The sequence below is a fragment of the Limanda limanda genome, chromosome 9, assembly GCF_963576545.1.
Source record: "Limanda limanda chromosome 9, fLimLim1.1, whole genome shotgun sequence".
In the NCBI taxonomy this organism is placed as follows: Eukaryota; Metazoa; Chordata; class Actinopteri; order Pleuronectiformes; family Pleuronectidae; genus Limanda; species Limanda limanda.
Window position 1 is genome coordinate 17414629 of NC_083644.1, and position 19466 is coordinate 17434094.

General features: G+C 41.0%; 2 protein-coding genes across 2 annotated transcripts; one reads left to right on the forward strand and one right to left on the reverse strand.

Moving 5' to 3' along the window:
- The first annotated feature begins 381 nt into the window (after positions 1 to 381).
- scyl3 (SCY1-like, kinase-like 3) lies at positions 382 to 7051 on the forward strand. Its single transcript, XM_061077760.1, has 14 exons — positions 382 to 654; positions 758 to 938; positions 1576 to 1761; positions 2257 to 2370; positions 2512 to 2568; positions 2649 to 2751; positions 2863 to 2974; positions 3055 to 3132; positions 3328 to 3467; positions 3606 to 3796; positions 4134 to 4305; positions 4728 to 4898; positions 4983 to 5758; positions 6447 to 7051. The coding sequence occupies exons 2-14, from the start codon at positions 774 to 776 to the stop codon at positions 6507 to 6509; spliced, it is 2328 nt and encodes a 775-aa protein (XP_060933743.1). The 5' UTR covers positions 382 to 654; positions 758 to 773; the 3' UTR covers positions 6510 to 7051.
- On the reverse strand, positions 7026 to 18512 carry firrm (fignl1 interacting regulator of recombination and mitosis). The gene is made up of 25 exons (XM_061077759.1): positions 18240 to 18512; positions 17960 to 18140; positions 17576 to 17615; positions 17373 to 17461; positions 16725 to 16829; positions 16417 to 16557; positions 15702 to 15864; positions 15476 to 15560; positions 15197 to 15335; positions 14792 to 14881; positions 14597 to 14661; positions 14352 to 14500; positions 13077 to 13206; positions 12472 to 12658; positions 11932 to 12014; positions 11687 to 11738; positions 10794 to 10883; positions 10272 to 10457; positions 9231 to 9350; positions 9037 to 9132; positions 8830 to 8943; positions 8282 to 8386; positions 8118 to 8198; positions 7893 to 8039; positions 7026 to 7481 (listed from the first exon to the last, which is right to left on the reverse strand). The coding sequence occupies exons 2-25, from the start codon at positions 18053 to 18055 to the stop codon at positions 7275 to 7277; spliced, it is 2760 nt and encodes a 919-aa protein (XP_060933742.1). The 5' UTR covers positions 18056 to 18140; positions 18240 to 18512; the 3' UTR covers positions 7026 to 7274.
- Between the last annotated feature and the right edge of the window lie 954 nt (positions 18513 to 19466).

The window sequence follows — 19466 nt, forward strand, 5'->3', positions numbered from 1 at the left end:
TCGCTGAGGTCACAACACAAACACACAAACACACTCACATACACACACCGTGTGGGGGGGGGGGGGTGGGGGGGTGGGGGGGCTGACCTCAGATCAGCCTCCATGTTTCTCCCTGCGCGCACACACCTGCGTTTATCTCTCGCCACTCCAGTCGCAACCATTACCTCCCAGAGCAGGGATGTTTCTGGTTGAGTATTCATCTAAAACGACTTATAAAATACAAAAAGGAACAAGACTATGTTTATCGTGCAATGACTATATTTTAATCAAAACTAAATACCTAAATCCTGGGGAAACCTGCATTTCCTGACAATATGTAACCTTTTTCAAAGTATTGCCACCCCCTTGTCTTTGGTTTGCTCTGTAACCGGAAAGGTTTGTGTTTACAGCGCAGCTCCACGTTAGCATCGTCGACTTGTTGAGCAGCGAGCAGGAACTGACGCGTGTCGTCTCACTATCAACGACCAGCTGGATGTTTTTGTAAAGAAGTGTTCGGTGGGTTGTGTAGCACAGCGGGGACAGCATGCCTGTGCGGAGGCGGAATGGCGTAGCACCGACCAGCTGGCTACCGGAGCCGAGGTTAGCCAGCCAGGCTAACTAACCGCAGCAGCAGCAGCTAGCAGCAGCGGTGCTACATCCAGTCCGGGCAGACAGGTATTCACCGATGACGTGTTATATCTGGGTGTTTACTGAAGGACAACCGCAAACTACAACTTGAGCCGCTAACGTCCATCTGTCCTCTGCCGGTTGTCCCCAGGTCCAGGAGCCAGGCCATGGGGGCGGAGAGCAGCGCCGTGCGGGGCTGCATCCTGGAGGAGCCGCTGCTCACCCTGCCCTCCGGACTCACCATGTACTCGGCTCTCCTCCAGGATGGCAAGTCCGCTTCGGTGTTTGTCCACAAACGTGGCAATGAAGACAAAGTCAACAAGGCTGCAAAGGTAGTTGATGCAGATGTGTGTGGCCGGTTCTCACAGACGCTGAAATACCTTTTGTACAGTATTAAGAATGTGTCATCCTAATATTACTTTGCAAACCCAGAGCCTGTTCTCATCCTCCAGCCGTCCACCTTTTAATAAATCACACTTTAAATGTTCTCTTTATACATCATGGACATAGTGAAGTTCTCAGAGGTAAATGGGTTGCAGGGAGTTTAGTCATTTGTGCCTCATACACATCAGGTTCGCTGCAATTCTTCAGAAACTAGAATGACACTCAGCAGAGCTCATTCCTTCCCCAAGGCCCAACTGTCCACTCAAATCCAATCAAGCTGCAATGTATTTCTCACACTCATAAATATCAGTTCACTAAATGTGCCTGATTGTTATATTTAAAATCAAGATTCATTAATTACTCCCTGGGGAAACTGACACAAATCCTGGATCCGCACTAGAATCATGTTCTTCTCTGATCCATACCACATCCTTCCACCAAGTTTCGTGGTAATAAGTTTAGTAGTTTTTGTGTAATTTTTCTTACAAATTTGCAGGAGTGAAGATGTCACCCTTTTGGCGCAGGAGCATGACAGTCACTGCCTTTTAAAAAAAGAAAACAAATGAATACTTTCATTTCTTGCAGCACCTGAAGACCTTGAGGCACCCATGTCTGCTGCGCTTCCTGTCCTGCTCGGTGCAGGATGGAGGCATCCACCTGGTGACAGAGCGTGTGCAGCCCCTGGAGCTGCTGCTGGACAGCCTCTCCCCAGAGGAGATCTGCGCGGGCATCTACGACCTCCTGCAGGCGCTGGTGTTCCTGCACGAGAGGGTGAGCAAGTCTTTGAAACATCACATACCCAGGCAATGAGGCGCAAAAAGGAAAGGCTGTTTAGGTGCAGTACCAGAGATCTGGCCGTGATCATTTGGGTACATATTTTCAATATTTTACCTCTGGTTTCACAATTTTGTTCTCTACTTTTTCCTTATGACTAGAGTTGTGAACCCTCTGCTCTAATTTCCAAGCAGTTGCTGAATTATTTTCTCATTTTAGCTTTGATGAAATCTGTGAAAGGGACCTTGTGTGACTCCTGTCTGTCATGCAGTGCATTTAGTACCGTGCAGTTGCCCACACCCATGCAAGATCTCACAAGACACACAGCAGTGGTAGTGCTGTTAGTCATTATCACAGTGGAATGTCAGTTTATTTTTTACAATTAGATTATATAATCAAATACAGAATGACAGCCCAACTTCTAGGGTTGTTTTGTGTTTCTGGTCGTAAGCCATTGGGTGTGACTCCTAACACGTCTCCCTCTTCCACCAGGGCAAATCGAGCCATAACAACGTGTGCATTTCCTCTGTATACGTCAGTGAAGATGGTCACTGGAAACTGGGAGGGATGGAAACCGTCTGCAAGTTTTCTGAAGCAACCCCAGAGGTGAGAGGCAGAATTATAACAAGTGTTTTACCAAAAATCTCTGTTTGACAGTGTATTTGACTTTTTTCCCTCCAGAAATTAAAATTATCTACAGTAGAGCAGACATTTCACTTTTATGTTTTTTTCCCCCCATGAACTCAGTTTCTCACAAGCATCCAGAACGTGAGAGAGGCCAGCTTTGTTCCTCCAGAAGAGCAGGTGAGCAGATTCAGAGTCATGATTTAGAAAAATAATATGTTCTGCTTTTGTTTACAAGTTCTCATAAATGATGTCTGCAGGTTGAGGGCTTTAAAATGCTCCTGGATAAACATGCTCACTCTCGAGACTGTTACTCTTTTGGAATGATGGTGGAGGCACTCATCCCTCTCTTGAATGGCTATGGTGGGTAGAGATGACCTTATGACCTCAAACCTCATCTTGCATCATGACACATTTGTCCAGTGTGTATTTTCTCGTGCTCTTTTTAACCCCTCTCCCTCCTCTGTTGTTCAGTGTCGCAGGACTTGTCAGATAGTTTGGGGCAGACCCTGCAGGCAGGCCCGCTGAACTCTGACCCCTTGTCCCGACCTCCACTCAGCTCCCTGCTGACTCATGACTTTTTCAGGTTCGTGCGATCGTTTTAGCTGTTGTTGTACAGTACTGAAATTGACTTGTTTCCAACCAGTGATTTTTTTCTATGAATAGGAACGACTTTCTGGATGTGATGAATTTCCTAAAGAGTCTGACCTTGAAGACTGAAGAAGAAAAGAATGAATTCTTTAAGTGAGAAACGATATGCTCTTCTTGGTTAACTTATTAAGAGTGCTCTTTTGTTGTTTGTACATCGTACTTTTAAACTTTCAGAATTGTATTGTGCAATATTGTACGTCTGTTGTAATAGTGTCTTCCATACATTTTTCAGTTGAACTGATCTGCCAAGAATCCCTGAACATGCTGGTTGTGTATTTGTTTGTGCAGGTTTCTTTTGGACCATGTCCAGAGTCTCCCTGAGGAGCTGACAGCTGCACGTTTTGTCCCCATACTCCTCAACTCTCTGGTTTTTGCAGAACCAATGGCTGTGAAAAGTTTCCTGCCTCATCTTCTAAGGCCAAAGACGGGTAAAGTGACATTTCATCAAACTCCTGCTGCTGAATCAACTCAGATCCTCTAAAGAAGCTGTCAGGCAGAATTGTTGTGTAAAATTGAACATGGATGTTGATTAGACTCCCCCTCCGCATTTCCACCTGTTTCAACAGATTCCACTACTGGTGGTAGCAGTGAAGAATGCCTGCTGTCTGTGACTCTTTACCGTAAACACGTGATCCCTCAGCTTCTCAAGCTCTACAAGGTCAAAGAGGAACACGTGCGGAACGTGCTGCTGGGTCACATCCACATGTACGCCGAGTTCTTCTCACATGAAGAGCTCAAGAACCAGATCCTGCCTCAGGTGGAGTGTTGACACAGTTCAAGAAATATTATCTTTTTCCTGTCTAATGTGTTTAAATGACCTAAAGAGTTAAGATTGTGGGGAGTTTCAATCAGTTTAAAATACAGACTGAAAGCAGGGGGAACCAGTTAGCTAACTCACTCTACGAAATCTTCATCTATTGCTATCGTATCTAAAACATGGATTATGAAACATACAAGATTGGGGAACTAAGAAGAGGGATGTTTGTTTCTTCATGTGAACGTAACATCAGAAAAAAGGGTGGGTTGTCACTCACGAATGCCTGAGTGTAATCATCTTAGTTACGTAACATCTTTTTGTTTTCCTCTTGCTGCAGGTTTTGTTGGGCATGAGAGACACCAACGACTCTCTGGTTGCCATGACGCTGCAGAGTCTGGCGGTGTTGGTGCCCTTGCTGGGAGCTCAAGTGGTGGTTGGAGGAGAGAGAACCAAGATCTTTAAACGCACCACACCCAACTTCACCAAGTCTACAGAGGTCACTCCTGAAAGTAAGCAACACGGTGCTCAATACTGACAATTACAAAGAAGGTTGATGCATCAATAATGTTTTGAAAAGCAAATGAGTGCCATTAAAAATACATCATTTTATATATAGCATACATTTTTGCATTTCAACACACTTCATTGTAACTGGTTAACAAGTTGATACAAGTGTTTTAAAATAATATATCTGCTCAAACCACATTGTATCCGGTGTTTAAAATAACCCAGTAACCAGAACGTGATAGTACGACATTCTCAATCCTTTGTGCTTCCTCATGCCGGATTGCTGCACAGGTTCAGACTAGAAAATCTGGTTCTGGATTTCTCCAAGTCATATTTTATAATGTGTTGTTTAAAAGGATCTGCATACTTGACACATCATGTATGACTCTAGTCAACTCTGAACTTTCTTTATCTTTGGTTTTAGCCTCTCCTGTCCATGTAGTCGGAGGTTTCCACCCTCAGCTCGCCCAGCCCGCCAAAGTCTTGAATTTATTCTCCAGACCGTCAGGGACTGAAGGCCTGGTGCTGGAAAACATGAGAAGTTTAGGTGATAGGAAAGAGCCACCAAGAAGTTTCCCCCTGGTGCCAAAAGCAGGTATAACGCCAGCCTTATTACGAATCCTTTTTACAGTTTGACATCATTGTGCCTGAAGCTCAGTCTTGGTGTTGTGTGTTTCAGACGTGAGTAGACAGATGTCTCTACCTTTGAATGGCCTTCATCAGGACAGTGTGATAAAGCCATTGTCATACAGCCCAGAACAGCCGGACAGACCCAAAGGCCCAGTGGAAGACTGGCCTGACTGGAGCGACAGTGAAGAGAGCAAGAGAACTGGCCAGTCAGTCCAGATCCACATTCAGGCCTCAGAGAGAGCAGATCCAGTCCAGCTAGCCTCACACCCCGACACCGGGGAGGAGCCATGGGATGACTTTGAGGAAACTGAACCTACCTCTGATCACTCCCCTACGGCTCCTTCAGCAGGCCCAGTTATACTCACACCCCCCAGAGGGGGCACAACTGCTTCACCTGTCAATTATGCTCCAGGAGCATCTAGACTGGGATCCTTCAAACCTCTCAAACTGACCCCAGCACTGCGACAATCAACACAGAGCAAGACCGCTTCCTCGTGGGATGATGGCTGGGCTCAAGAGGAGATGGACTCAGCCCTAAACCCCAAACGTATAGAGGCACTAAAGAAACACGGGACGGGAGGTTTGGGGGAGGAATTCACCATTAAGGTGAAGAAAAAGGTCACTCACGACCCAGAGCTGGATTTGTTTGCCGATATGGTGCCAGACATTACGCTGTCTTCTCCAACTGTGGTTTCACTGGAAGAAAGCAGTGTGGGCGACGCTGGACTGTCGGCGTCCTCAGAAAACTCTAAATCGTTTCAGGTTGACTCGCTGATCGACACCATGACGCTCACAGCCAAGTTTGCCGCTACCAACCTGACAGAGGTGAGCGAGCGGTTAAACAGAAGTATCTCGTCCAATTTGATTACCAAACAGTGGCTGAGAATGGACCATTCCACTATGAAAACATATTTAAATTGGTTTGATCTGATCAAATTAAACGCAAATGCCCACCTCATTAAAAAGAATGAATCTATGCATTATTTGTTAAAAAAATAAGCAAAATACACCGATAACTGTAATGAACACATTCTATGATCTGCCACTTTATCCAGATCTGCACCCAAATTTGATGTCCCCTCCTGTTGAGTTGTTTTGTGTAATCTTGTTTACACACTAACAGACATCATGGGTAAAAAGAACCTTGTTACGGCCGAGTTAATAATCAACAAGAGTAGAATTCTATATTATTTCATACCTCAGTAACTAGTAAAGTGACCCCTTGTGGGTAATCACTGCAATCGATTGTTGTTGTTTTTTTATGAAGAACAAGCCAGTATAAATGTTCACTCGTTTCAGCATAAGAGCAAAGGTGGTTAGTGATTGATTGTGTTGACACTATTACTACAGCAAATCAGAATAATATTTATTTAAGAGCCAAAAACCTGATGCTTGTTTTTCTAAAAAAATTTCTGTCTGAGCTGGAATCCCTCTACATTTACAAACTCAACTTTCATTGATGATTGTTCCTAGTTTCCATTTTTTTTATTTTTTCTCCTTTTTCTCTCCAAAGACGGAAACAGATGGCTGGGACGATGGAGACGACGTGAACTGGGAGGACGAGAACGCCTGGTGATGACAACAGCTCCATCATTTTTTTTTTTTAATCTAAAGCAAAAGACTTAATAACTGGAAAAAACCTTGATTTCTAGAAGCGACCACTTCCCAGCCAACTGCTCCAGTTCTCATTTAACATTATGCAGTAATAAAAATGACTGGATGGAGTGAGCCATCTTTTATCCTGTTTTATTGGTTATTACTTAAATTCTCTGTATGTTCATCAAGCAAATTTTCTTCTGAGCTGGAAGTTTCATATGCTGATCAAAGGTTAGACTTAGACAAATTAAGCCACTTTATATTTTGCCAACTGATGTTACCTGGAAATGAATGATCTTAAAAGTTGAATATTATCCTGTTTATTTCATCTTTAATTTTTTTGTTTGTTTAAACGTGCCAATTTCACTATTGGTATTGAGATCTAGAAATGCTTTTGGCAAATTGTCAAAGTGTGTTGGGTTTGATTCACAGAAGGTTTGCACTTTGAATGAATGCGGAATGGGAATGACATAATTTATTAGTTTTGGGGTTTATGGTGAAATAAAGACTTTACTGAATCGATATGTCCCTGTTCTGTTTGAAACAGACGTTTCACACTGATCATTTCCCAGGCAGTGAAGACAAACTTTCTTCTGGGTAAAAATAAATAAATGCTTTTTATTTAAACAAGTTTAAACATCATAAAAAACAAGACTGACAATTATAAAAATGTAATAGAAATTATTTTCAGTAGCAGTAATACAAACACAGACTGATGAAACAGATCATAAGTAATCTTGGAATGTCACACTGTTGCGTGCCCGGCTATGCTGATGTCGGTTATGAGGGTCTGTAGCTCCTGCAGTTTGATTTCCAGCCACTGTGGGGGCGCCGTAGCATCAGCTTTGTCCTTGATGAGAGCCTGCAGGGCTTTTAAAGCACTCTCTGCTGTCTGGATGTAGCGGCTGTACTCCTCCACACTCGTCTCCTGCCGAGCTCTCTTTGGACATGGCTGAGAGGGAGGAATGAGCACAAAATATTTATAAATCCTCACGTTTGCAGCAGACATGTCTTGCTTGCTTTGACTAGCAGGGAATGAAATTATAGAGTGTATTTTATGAGTACTACTGGCATCACCAACTTCAGTAGCAGTACCAGACACTATGAAGGCACTAAATGAACGTCCTCGTTTAGTGTGAAGACTACAAGCAATCGTAAGAGCTGCTTCTACTTATTTTTCTTCTTTTATTGTTATAATGCTGTCTCAACTTCCTACAATTGGCCCAAAAGTCTTTCGAAAACCAGGGTTCAGTTCAATCTGGACTGTAAACACATCTTTTGGTTCCAGGTCTGGACGTTGGTGTGAGGCACAGTAAACACCTGTTATTTTGGTATGGATGAAGTGTCCTAATAAGCTACTGACCTCTGATTCTGCCACTGGTTCTTCAGCCTGTTTGTGACAAACATTTTCTCTGTTGATCTCCAGCTTCTCATTGTGTCGCTCAATCTGTGACGTCTCCACCTTGAGCCTCTGTAGCCGGGACTCGGCATCTTCCTGTGCATTCACAGTCTACAACAAAATACTCATAAAGAAGTGTCCCTTTTATTTCAGGGAAATATTCCATCACAATGTATGAGCATCCCTTACCTTGCTAAGATAATTCACCACCTTGGTCTTTGTTTCTTCTACACTCAGACTCTGAGAAATGACCTCCTCATGGTTTGTGACCTGAAACACCAGAAGGACAAATTAAAATGATTTTACTGTTCACAGCACTACATCTAAATCATATAAGCATCATCCTGTTGTACCTCTGCAAAGTGAGAAAAGGCCTCCAGTGCATGCTGATGCAGCAGCCAGCACGTGTCAGCCAGCATGACGCCGAACAGGCTGCTCAGCCTCGGCAGGATTTGACTCTGTGGGGGAAAAAAATTAGTTTTATGTGAATATTCAGGTTAGATGAGAAAGTTCTCTGAGCTACAATCTTAACTAATGATTTATTTATCATTTTTCATATAGGATTGTTCTCTTGATTAATGAAATGTTCTAAATAATGACAAATACACATAAAAATGCTAGAATCCAAAGTGATGTTTCAAGCTTCATGCTAATCAACTGGAAGTATTTATTTCATGAAAGTATTAAAGACAAGAGTGATTTAATCGATATTAACTGATTGACATTATATCATTATCTACCAGTGTGTGAAATTTGAGGCAGCTTGTTTAGATTTGAGGAGACTGTTGGGCCTTGTCGGAGGTATGCACTCTACTGAGTTTCATTCTAGTTTGGTTTTTATTGTTAGTTGCAAACAAGTCGAACAGTTAAACACTCCTTCACAATGCTCTGGTTTCAATACCTGAATGTCAGGAGGAACAAAGATCTTCCCCAGAGAGCCGAGGAACTCCAGAACAGCCAGCAGCAGCTTATCTGCACACTTCTGAGACGCCAGAGCATTCACACACAACACGGCCTGGGACACACACACACACACACAGATATCAGTCAACCGAAGTTTTCTCCATTCTTCACCTGAAAAATGTGAAGTATTAAACTAACAGTATACCTGGTAAACGACTTGAGGTTCTATGTTTTTCACTAACTTCGCCGATATGGACAGGAGCAGCTGCAGGGTACACTGGAGCACAGGGTGGGTCTGCACCTGGAGAGTGACAGAGAACAGTCATACCAATTGGCTGTTTACACTTCATCTGTGTGTGGTTGTATGTGTGTGTGTGTGAGTGTGTTTTGGGGGCTCACCTGATCTGAACTCATGCATAACCAGAGCTGTGTGACTATCCTCATCACAGACAACACACACTGCTCCTCAGGAGACGACTGCCCTTGAACCACAGCGAGGAGGGATAACAGCACCACGTTCTGGACACAGGAGGGATTTCATAAAAACAACATTTGTGCTTATTTTCAACTTCAATTTCCCCACATTGGTTTCTTGGCTTGATATAACCACTGACTTAAATCTGCTGGACAACATGAAAATGAAATGCACTGCAACACCCTGAAGCCGAAGCAAAAAGTCATATAATTCACATGTTATGTATAAATGAAATCAGGGATATTTTTTTTATTTTTTTTAAATCTTTTTTTTTTTAAATCTTTAAAATGTGTTTCCTGTACAAAACTGTAAAGCTCAACAATATTTGCTTATGCTTTGTGACTTTAAGTGCTTCCTTGTGACGATCTGAGCAGGGTGTCGCCTGTCAGCAGAGACTGGGTCCATCCCTCTCCTCAACCCTCATAAGGATCATCAGTATATATCCCTTTCATCGCTGGGTGAATTTTGATTTATTGTATTTAATTTGTATTATTGTTTTATCCTCTTGTGAAGCACTTTGCAACTTTATTTAGTTTGCTATACAAATAGAGCCTATTCTACATCCTTCTACTTATTGTGTTTATTGTTATGCATCAAAACAAGCCAAAGAATATATCTACTGATGATGTGACTGATGAAACGAAGATTATAAAAAGGTGAGCAGAAATAAATAATGTGATTAAAAACTATAATGCCGTTGAGACATCAAACCTTCAATAAATCCTCTCAAACATCTTAAGAAGTAAAGGACATTCTGGTTGTCACTGAAATGTCTTAACAATACTATAGTCTTGTTTCTACTGCCTCTTTCTGTCAATGTTATTATTAACACAGTAAACACATATCCATTTGTTACATTTAGGAATATAATTAAATGTATAACACAACAATATCCCAACATTTAAGATCAATTTACGAGGGTTTGTAACTTCCAAGCTACATTCCATGTCTGAGGTGATCCTCACCACTTTGTGCACTTGTCCCAGTTTGTATCCTTCATTCTGCCAGTCTGTCACAGCCGTCTGCGCCACGCTAACGATGTCCGTCTCTACATGGTGACGGACATCTTGTGAGAGAGCTCTGGGGAGGACATGACGCCACACCGGTAGGTTTACCTCCTCAGAGGGGGGGAAACGTGTCACCAGCTCCATCTAGATAAAAAACACTTTGGATTAAAAACAAAAGCAAACATCTCATATTAAGATTATGATCTTGCACAGTTCAGTGTTATTAAAGATGTCCAAAGAGAAATGGTGCAGGAAGTTTGGAGCCCTATTGTTTTTTCAGATTTTTATTCCTATTTATTGACTTTTTGCAAGTTAACCTTCATGGTTTTTCACACCGACTTTTATCAACTCATCCAAAACCGTTTCAGTGTGAATCTTTGACATGACCGAGCTTAAATAAACAAATTGATTGTTACTGTGTGGGCTCAGTGAATTTCCGCAGAAAAATATTTTAGATTAGGTGTACATTGGGTTTCAAACCTGGTGGTGTGGAGTCATGAGGAAAACCATGCGTTTAAGCAGCAGGCCCAGGTGGAACGCCTGGTAACACTCAGCAGTGCATGTTTTTACCTGGAGGAGAAGAGGGAGAACAGAGAGGAGGCCAGTGTGAGTGTGAGTGTTGGTGTGAAGGCTCAGGAGAAAGAAAGTCCCCAGGACGTCAGGGAAGAAGAAAGGTGAAGAACTGAAGCAGAGGGACGTGTATGGAAATCCGTGGGATCCAGGTTAACCTGAGGATGTTATGACCAAACAGGTTCTAAAAAGGTGTCAGTCACTGAGATGCCACACCGCCAATTGTCACCTCTGTTGGAGTGCCACAGAAAACAGTGAGGACCCCATACTAATCCATAAACCTACAGAGAGATGAGGGGAATTTAGAGCTACTTCAGAAATTCTCAGGTGAGGTCATAGATGGTGGATTCTACGCAGGATGGTGGAAGCTAGAAATATAAAAAGTGTACTATTTGAGAGTTTAATGAGTATCTATATGATTCCTGTATCGAAATTAGCTGTAAAATGCTATTTGTTGTGTTTTCTGCAACAAAATAAAATAAAACAAGACCACGAAATCAACTCTCTCAACTGTGCTGTGTATTTTTTTGAGCTGCTTTCAGACATGAACTGAACTCCATGGAACTCCTGACATTAACCAGTTGGCTGTATGTGAGAACACAAATGTCCGAGTCTGTTGCTGTCGACATTCTCCCGTGTTTCTCCTCCCAGCCCCCTAGTAAAAGCTCTGGATAATGAAATCACGTGCATACAAGGCAAGGGGATTCTGTAATGTCCATGCTGTAAACAAAAACATATGATCTCAAAAAGCTGCCTCCATTCTCTGGAGTTAATATGTGAATACAGCTTTGTTTTGTACCCACCAGCTGAGCAATGAGGAGGACATGATGTAGACAAAGCTCTGCGGTCCCATACCTGTATACAGAGAAATAAAGAATTACAGGAAAGAAATGTTGCTGAATGGCAAAAAATAGAGCTGCACAATGTAAATTTTTATTTTGTATATTTGAACACACCTACTCAGTCTACAAAATACAGACCAGTCACACCATGGAAACCCCCAGTTAGACATAATGTTAAGTGGAAATGAATAACTCCTCACTCTCACCGTGCTGTGAAGCACCACACATCAGTTGCCAGTAAAGCTGTCTGTGTATCAGCCTGCAGAACCGCATCAACCAAACAATGCTCCTGAACAAACAGAGATAAAGGAGAAGGAAAGGAAGGAGGGAGAGTGGGAAGCAGGAGAGAATCAGAGGAAAATAGATTGGTAGAAAACAATCAAGTTCATTTCAAAGAAATTTATCACACAAAGAAAAATGAAAGTGAAAGACATACTTTAAATGATCGGGAAAACCCTGCATCGCCAGCACAGCCAAGAATAAGGTCTGATATCAAAAGTCAATAAATTACAAAAAATCCTACAGAGGGGATTTTGAAATAGAAATCTTGCATATGTTTTCAGACAACTTACTACATTGTTATTTTTAACAGTGAATTAAAAAAAAAAGTTAGATTTCTATTTCTGTTGAGGGGAGAAGATTATAGATATAATTCCTGAAAAAAAGACGTTGTTTTGTGCTACTCTGGCACCTGCTCTGATGACTGGTTCAGATTAGGATGGATTATGGTTGTGTGTAGAACTCACCAGTTTAGGGAAGTAGACCGGAGGCAGCGCAGACACGCTGGCACAGAGGTGCACGCAGATGTGGTGGTGCAGGGTGACCTGGACCTGGGCCTGACCTCTCATCATCACCCCTGGCAAGAGCACAGGGGCTTTACGCTCAGTGTAGCAGCGACGGAAACTAGTGAACAAGGCCTTGTAGAGAGGAAGCCTGGAGACAGAGGGGGCGGAAATATGCTTCTCATTGTTTTGGGTATCAAGCCAGTGTAAAAGGAAAACAAGAAAGGAAAAGAGTCAATGCTCCTGTCAAACTGAAACCTGGAATACATGGGCTCTAAAAGAACTGCTAAATTGCACACATATATATATATTGGTATCTTAACACATACTATTCGATCTGTCTGTCTGTGTCAGGCTAGTCCATGTTTGATGTAAATATCGTGAAAATAGTTTACGTAATTACTATGATTAAACAACCAATTCTAACTTTAATAGACTGACCCATCGCCAACCAATATTCCTCCTGTAAGTAAAAGGTTCGAGCTGGTTGCAACAGACTTGCAATCTTAATGCAGAGCCCTATATTAAATCAGGTAATGAAAACAACCAAAACACAAATCTTGTATTACCTGGGTGTCTCTTCTGAGAACTGGCTGCCAGTGTACCAAAGCTGCAGCACCTCCTCTGGCTGGGAGGCCAGTTGACCCAAGACATTCACCAGAAAAAGACAGTGAGGAAGCTCATGCTCGGGACTCAACCCTGCAGACCAACGAGACAAGGATCATTCTCTGCATTCAGAAACAGGACGTCTACTTTCCTTTCAGTAAGAACATGTGATCAGCGTTTTTTCCTAAGATGCCTCAATTTAATAAATATACAAACTATCTTCAATAGATTTTAAGTAAGTGTCCTGTAAGCCCATCACGGTGGTTGAGACACTACGTGAGATTTATAAAAACTGTGGATTTTATTAGTAATGTGCAGATGCAACAATAATTTAACTTTAAATGCATACATTAATGCTGTATGTAGTTTACACACACTAATGAAATGACAAGATGATTATACTCACCATCAAAAATATTAAACATTTTTGGTGACTTAACTTTGCTGTATCACCTTTGTGTACTATTATTAGTTTATTTAAAAAGGGAAAGAGAACATTAGTGTTTTACAAAATTCACATTATCAGTTGATATAACATTTAAAAAATAAGACTGAGATTGAAACAATGACAAATATTTAGTTTACTATTCCCCACAAAAAGGTTTTTAGATTTGAAATTGTCTGTGCTGCTCCAAAACTAAAGTTTATTTTCCATCCAGACCTATTTTCTTCTCTAATTGCACCACATTATATTTAGCTTTAGCCTTTTGACACAAATGCCTATTAGTTTTAGTAATATTTGTGTAGTAACCATGGTTACAGGTGTCTCTGATAAGGTGTCTTTGTCTCTCTGCTTTGACACGTCAGAAAATCCCGTAAGCTTTTCCAAACTAAACAAACTAACAGGACCACTCTCACTAATCAAGTGCAGCAGATGCTGCTGCTGCAGATGAGTCATTCAGTAGATAAATGACAGAATCACTGTTCTTAGTTTGAGAGGAGATGCCATACTGTCTCATAACATTAAAACTGTGATCTATGATTTAGCGAATACCCAACACAATTTAGACTATCAACATAAATCCTGGAACTCACTGAGAGCAACACTTAGGACAGTCAACTGTAGATACTTGAAGGCAAAAAGCCTCCATGTACTCAATTCAATTTGTCTTGAACGACCATTTGCAATAAACACGAAATACTTACGGTGTAACCCTACCAAAATGATGCACAACATTATACAGATTGAAAACGTATTAGTGTAATCATGGAAACATTCAGACAAAGTTGAAACTCACGCAGGTCGTGTTGGAGGACACCTTCAGTGAACGGCCTTAAAGGCAGCAGCTGGAGCAGGAGGGCGTCCATGGGAACCAGAGCGACTGCATTCAGCTCCTCAGACATAGCCTTGGGCAGCGATGGAGCAGACAAGCTGGGAGGGAACTTACTGAAACAGCCACGTCAGAACATTTCAACAAACATCAATATTGTCAAGTCAAAGGATAAACTGTGATCTCACTCTGCTTCTTAAAACCACACGTACCTAATGATCTGGAGGTAGAGTTGGTGAAAGTAGCTGCAATACTTTGTGAGAAAAGATTTGAATTCCTGTTTAAAAAAAAAGAATTATGGGATATAATTTCCATTTCTTTGTATTATAAAGTTACATCACATTCATAGACATGGCACAACGTAATTATTGAGCCAAGAAAGCTGCAAAAAGATCCTTATTTTGTACCTTTATGTAATGGACCAATGTGTTGGCAAAAAATTTGCACATCTTTGCAGATTTCTGGAACAACTTGTACTCTGGGCTTTGTGTTGCCTCCTAAGACAAAGGGTGACAAAGACCAAGTCTACATTTGAACTTACACTAAGTACACATACACAACATGGGAAATATACATCATTCCTTCTAAACATAGGATACCTTAAATAATAAATAGGACAGAAACATATCCCACTGTCACAATTATATTAGTTCAGTGAAGACAGTGTACATGGGAAACTAAATTTGTTATATCAAAAGTGTTTTCTTTGTCAACATTAAAATTAGAAGAAATAAAGAAATCTGTATAAAAGCTGCTACAAAAGCATGAATCCACGCTATGTGAATTAACCCCTCAAACCAGGGCATTCGTACCTGTAGACCAGCTTGTTGTATCTGTTCAGCCAACTCCACAGAGTTTTGGCAGGACGTCAACAAGTTGTCACACAGGGTGGTGCTGATGTCACCATGATGCAGATGTTCCTCCACCAATGGCCGGTACTTCAGACTCTGTCTGATCAAAGTAATGACCATTTAAACAAGTAGCTATTAATCTTAACTCAAATAACAAAGGGGACAATCTGAAATGACAGATGATATTACAGTACAGGAACAAAAAACATGGGTGTAAACATGTGCATGTGCTGTACTGACTTGATGAGGAACTTCCATGTGTTTGCATGCAGAGCTATATCCAGGTTGGCGATAATAGAGCAGATATCCAGCAGGTTGTGAATCACTGAGGAAGATGACACGAATGTGCAATGAACTAAAGGCCGCATTCAAGATATACAACTAAAATGGCTTATAAAGGACAGGCTTAATAATGAGATTGGCAGAGAAACACACATACATGTAGTGTATATGCACCATCACTCACCTGTAACAATGTCAGAGACCTCCTCCTCTGAGGCAGTGCTGTCGAGAGAGACCCTGTCCAACAGCTCCAGCAGACCCTTCTGAAGGGAGTAGGCCTCCTTGAAGAGTCCCTGCAGCAGGTCGGCCACCAGGGACAGGCGGCCACAGTAAACCACCTCACTCTCCTGTGAACACCAAGTCTGCTTCAACTCATGAGCTTTTTCACAGGCGTTTACTCGATTTTTAAAAAGAAGATTTATAATTTGGTTGTTTTCTACCGCGTGCAGATACTAGCTTTCCGTTAAATCAGGCCTTCTTCTACTGTTGACAGCTCAGATCATATATTTGAACATAAAAGATGGCATAAACAGGAAAACAAAAAAAGGAACTTTGTAATAACATTATTTTTAACTTTCACACATTTTATGAGTCAGAGAAAACTGAAATAGATTCACAGCTTTGTGTTTTGAATTATTACTAATAATCTCAATAATTAACTATATGCTTGTTTTTCCAACAAAAGTTACAATTTAAATCAGTCTTTACTTACTACACATCATGTAGATTATAATATAGTTATCTTTTGATGCCAGTCAAAACCTTCTGCGATAATAATAGCAGTTAATGCACGATGTCATTTCAAAATACATATAAAAATGTGATACAGGTTTGCAATAATGATCTGCCAAGATTTGAAATGTTGTCATTATAGCCACAGTGGAAGTGAACAGACCGACCTTGCAGTGCTGAAAGGTTTCCCTCAGGATCTTCAGGATACAAGTAGGTAGGGAGCGGATAGATTCCAGGTCAGGAGCCTCCTCGAATGAGCCAACATGACGCACGCACGTGGACAGCGCGTCAATTATCTGAATCATTGCCTGAAGCGGACGACAGGATCTTGTCAAATATTGCTGAGGATTGAGGTGAGAGCAGTTTTCTGTAGATAATATACTGTACATCATACACAGCTTGAATCTGTGAGATACTAATTGATGAACAAAGAAACCAGCAACAGTGATCATAATAAGAGCTACAACAATAGTACCTGAAGAATCTTCCTTAGTAAGGCACACAGCTCAGTGTTTTGACTGGACAGGCCTCCAACTTGGCCTGAGATTTCTTTCATCATGCTGTCGAACACTGCCACAGCCTGCAGACATTTAATATAAAGGAAAAGACAGATATATTAAATAAGGCAGATCAATATTTTGTGTAGGACAAGTAATAAAAACTAAGCAAGTAATTGGCAAGAAAACAAATACTGACAATTCTAAGAACACAAGTAAATATTCAGTGTGTAGAAAATCCAGTGTTTGAATTTTAAGGGATTCAGGATGTTTGCAGGTGTCATGAAATAAGTATCAAATTAAATGTCACTATGTCATTATACAGTATATCTATTATATTATGTGAAGGTTGTACTTTAACCTCATCATCATTGATCACAATTAGATCAATTACGCGTAATAGCTACTTAAAAGTAACTTATCCGTATACACTTGACATTTGTTATATTGCTATTGATCCCTAATACTTAGTATTTATAATAGTAAACATAATGCTGTTTACGATCTTAAATGGCCCTGAGTATGATTTAAACTAGGGACACTTCACAGGATGTGCAGTGACTCATTTCACATTCACTAGCAAAAGGAATTAACAACCTAGGTCCTAAAGGTAACCTGTTGTTTACCTGAGGTAAAATCTTAGAGAAGCACTCGTCCTCCAGCTCTGACAAAGCCATATGTGGAAGGAACATGTCTGTGATTATCTTCAGTATACCTGTAGGGAAGGAGATGGTATTCACACATGTCTGACTTAAATATCAAATATTACTGATGTCTCAAAAAAGAAGGGGTTTTGTAATTACTAATCTTACAGTGAAGATATACTTACGTATGTGATCATCCCAGCTCTCAGATTTAAGCTGCAGGGAGTGGAAACAGTCAAGGAAGACTAAGGGCATTATAGCAAAGGATTTACCATTCAAGGGTCAGGATTGTATTAATAGTAGAAAAATGACAATATGTAAAAGTGAGGAAAAGGTTCAACAAGACAATACTTGTATTAGGTATAAGTCATAAAACAGATTTCTTCAGTTATGTTATGTATTTTCAGTGGATGCCCTATCCCAAATGTCCTTCATGCTTTACCAAACTCCGGACACCCACCGGACTCTCCCTACAGAAGCCATGTGGATGGATCTCTAATAGATGACAAGGCAGAGCAACGAGGAGGACACAGGTTGGAACCATAGAGTGTATATTGGGAACAGGATATGTTGAGTTTGGGCAGAACAGCCTTGAGCTCCTGGCGGCAGGTTTCCGGACTCCACTGCGCCACCTCGTCCAGGAGCGACGTGTTGCTCTGGGACATGATGACAGCTGTCTGTCCTCCCGGCTGCACGTTCCACAACAAGAGAGTCCCAGGAAGTAAGACACGACACTTCACCAGCACCTGACTGTTGTTAGCAAGAAGCCTGACGTTAGCTTCTGTGTCTGTTACGGTATGATTCGCCAAAACACTTTTAATGATACATATTAAATGTGTTAGTTCTTACCATACATGTAGGACCGTATCTTGGGTTCCTGTGATTTAGTTTGTCCTAAACGTCGCCATTGTTGTCTCGGTATCGACTTCAACTTCAGATAAACAAACAAACCGCGCGCTGGAGTTTGAGTCGGATGTGACGTCGTATCTGAAAGTTCTCTGCTACGGTGGCCCTGAAGTGAAGATCACAACAACAGATCTCAAAACTCAGCAGCAAATAAGAAAACACAGCGATGAGTCACCAGACACAAGAGTGATGTAAGAAAACACAACAACAAATGATAAACCACAACAATAAATCACAAAACAAAAGAGTAATGTAAGAAAACACAACGACAAATCACAAATCACAAAACACAAAGACAAACACAAAGTGCTCTCACAGAGTGCATATCTCCACCAAGACCCGACAGTCCCCCTACAAATCCATAAATTAATCAATTATATGATTAATTATGAATGTAAATTAAAAAGATATTAAAACTTATATTGTTGAGAAACAATGGATTGCACTGCAGTGACACTTGTTTTACTGAGCTCAGCAAATCTCGTTTTTCCCATCATGCATCTACAACATGAATCAACACAGCAATCTAAATGTCAACTCATTTTTATTCTTAGGGCAATTAAAATGATTTTATGAACCATTTTATTTTTTGTTATTTCACGAATTGTACTGTATCTCGTGTTTTCTTGGTGTCTTACTTATTTGTCTGTACTAGGCTATATTGTAAATGAGGTCATGTATTACAGAGTTAAAATGTTTAGGTCGAATGATACAAAATTAAGGAACAGAGCCACCTCGAGTCACGAGTCCTGAAAGACAGGACTTGAGTTTGAGTCCTGGACTTAAGGGCTACAACACTGCTGGAGCTAGACTTTGCTGTCGCCGCTCCACGTCTGTGGAACCAGCTCCCTCAGGACATTAGATCCGCCCCCTCCATTTCTGCCTTCAAGTCTAGGCTAAAAACCCACTTTTACTCACTGGCCTTCCTTTCCCCCTAACTGTTATTGAATGTTATTGCACTTTGTATTGGATTTTAGGACTTATGGTCAATTTGTATTGTTATATTGTATTATTTGCCTTTTATTGTCATCGTATAGCACCGTATTGTTATATTGTATTATTTGCCTTTTATTGTCATTGTACAGCACTTTGGTCAGTTTATGCTGTATTTAAATGTGCTCTATAAATAAAACTTACTTACTACTTACTTACTAGATGGAAATGTCCAGT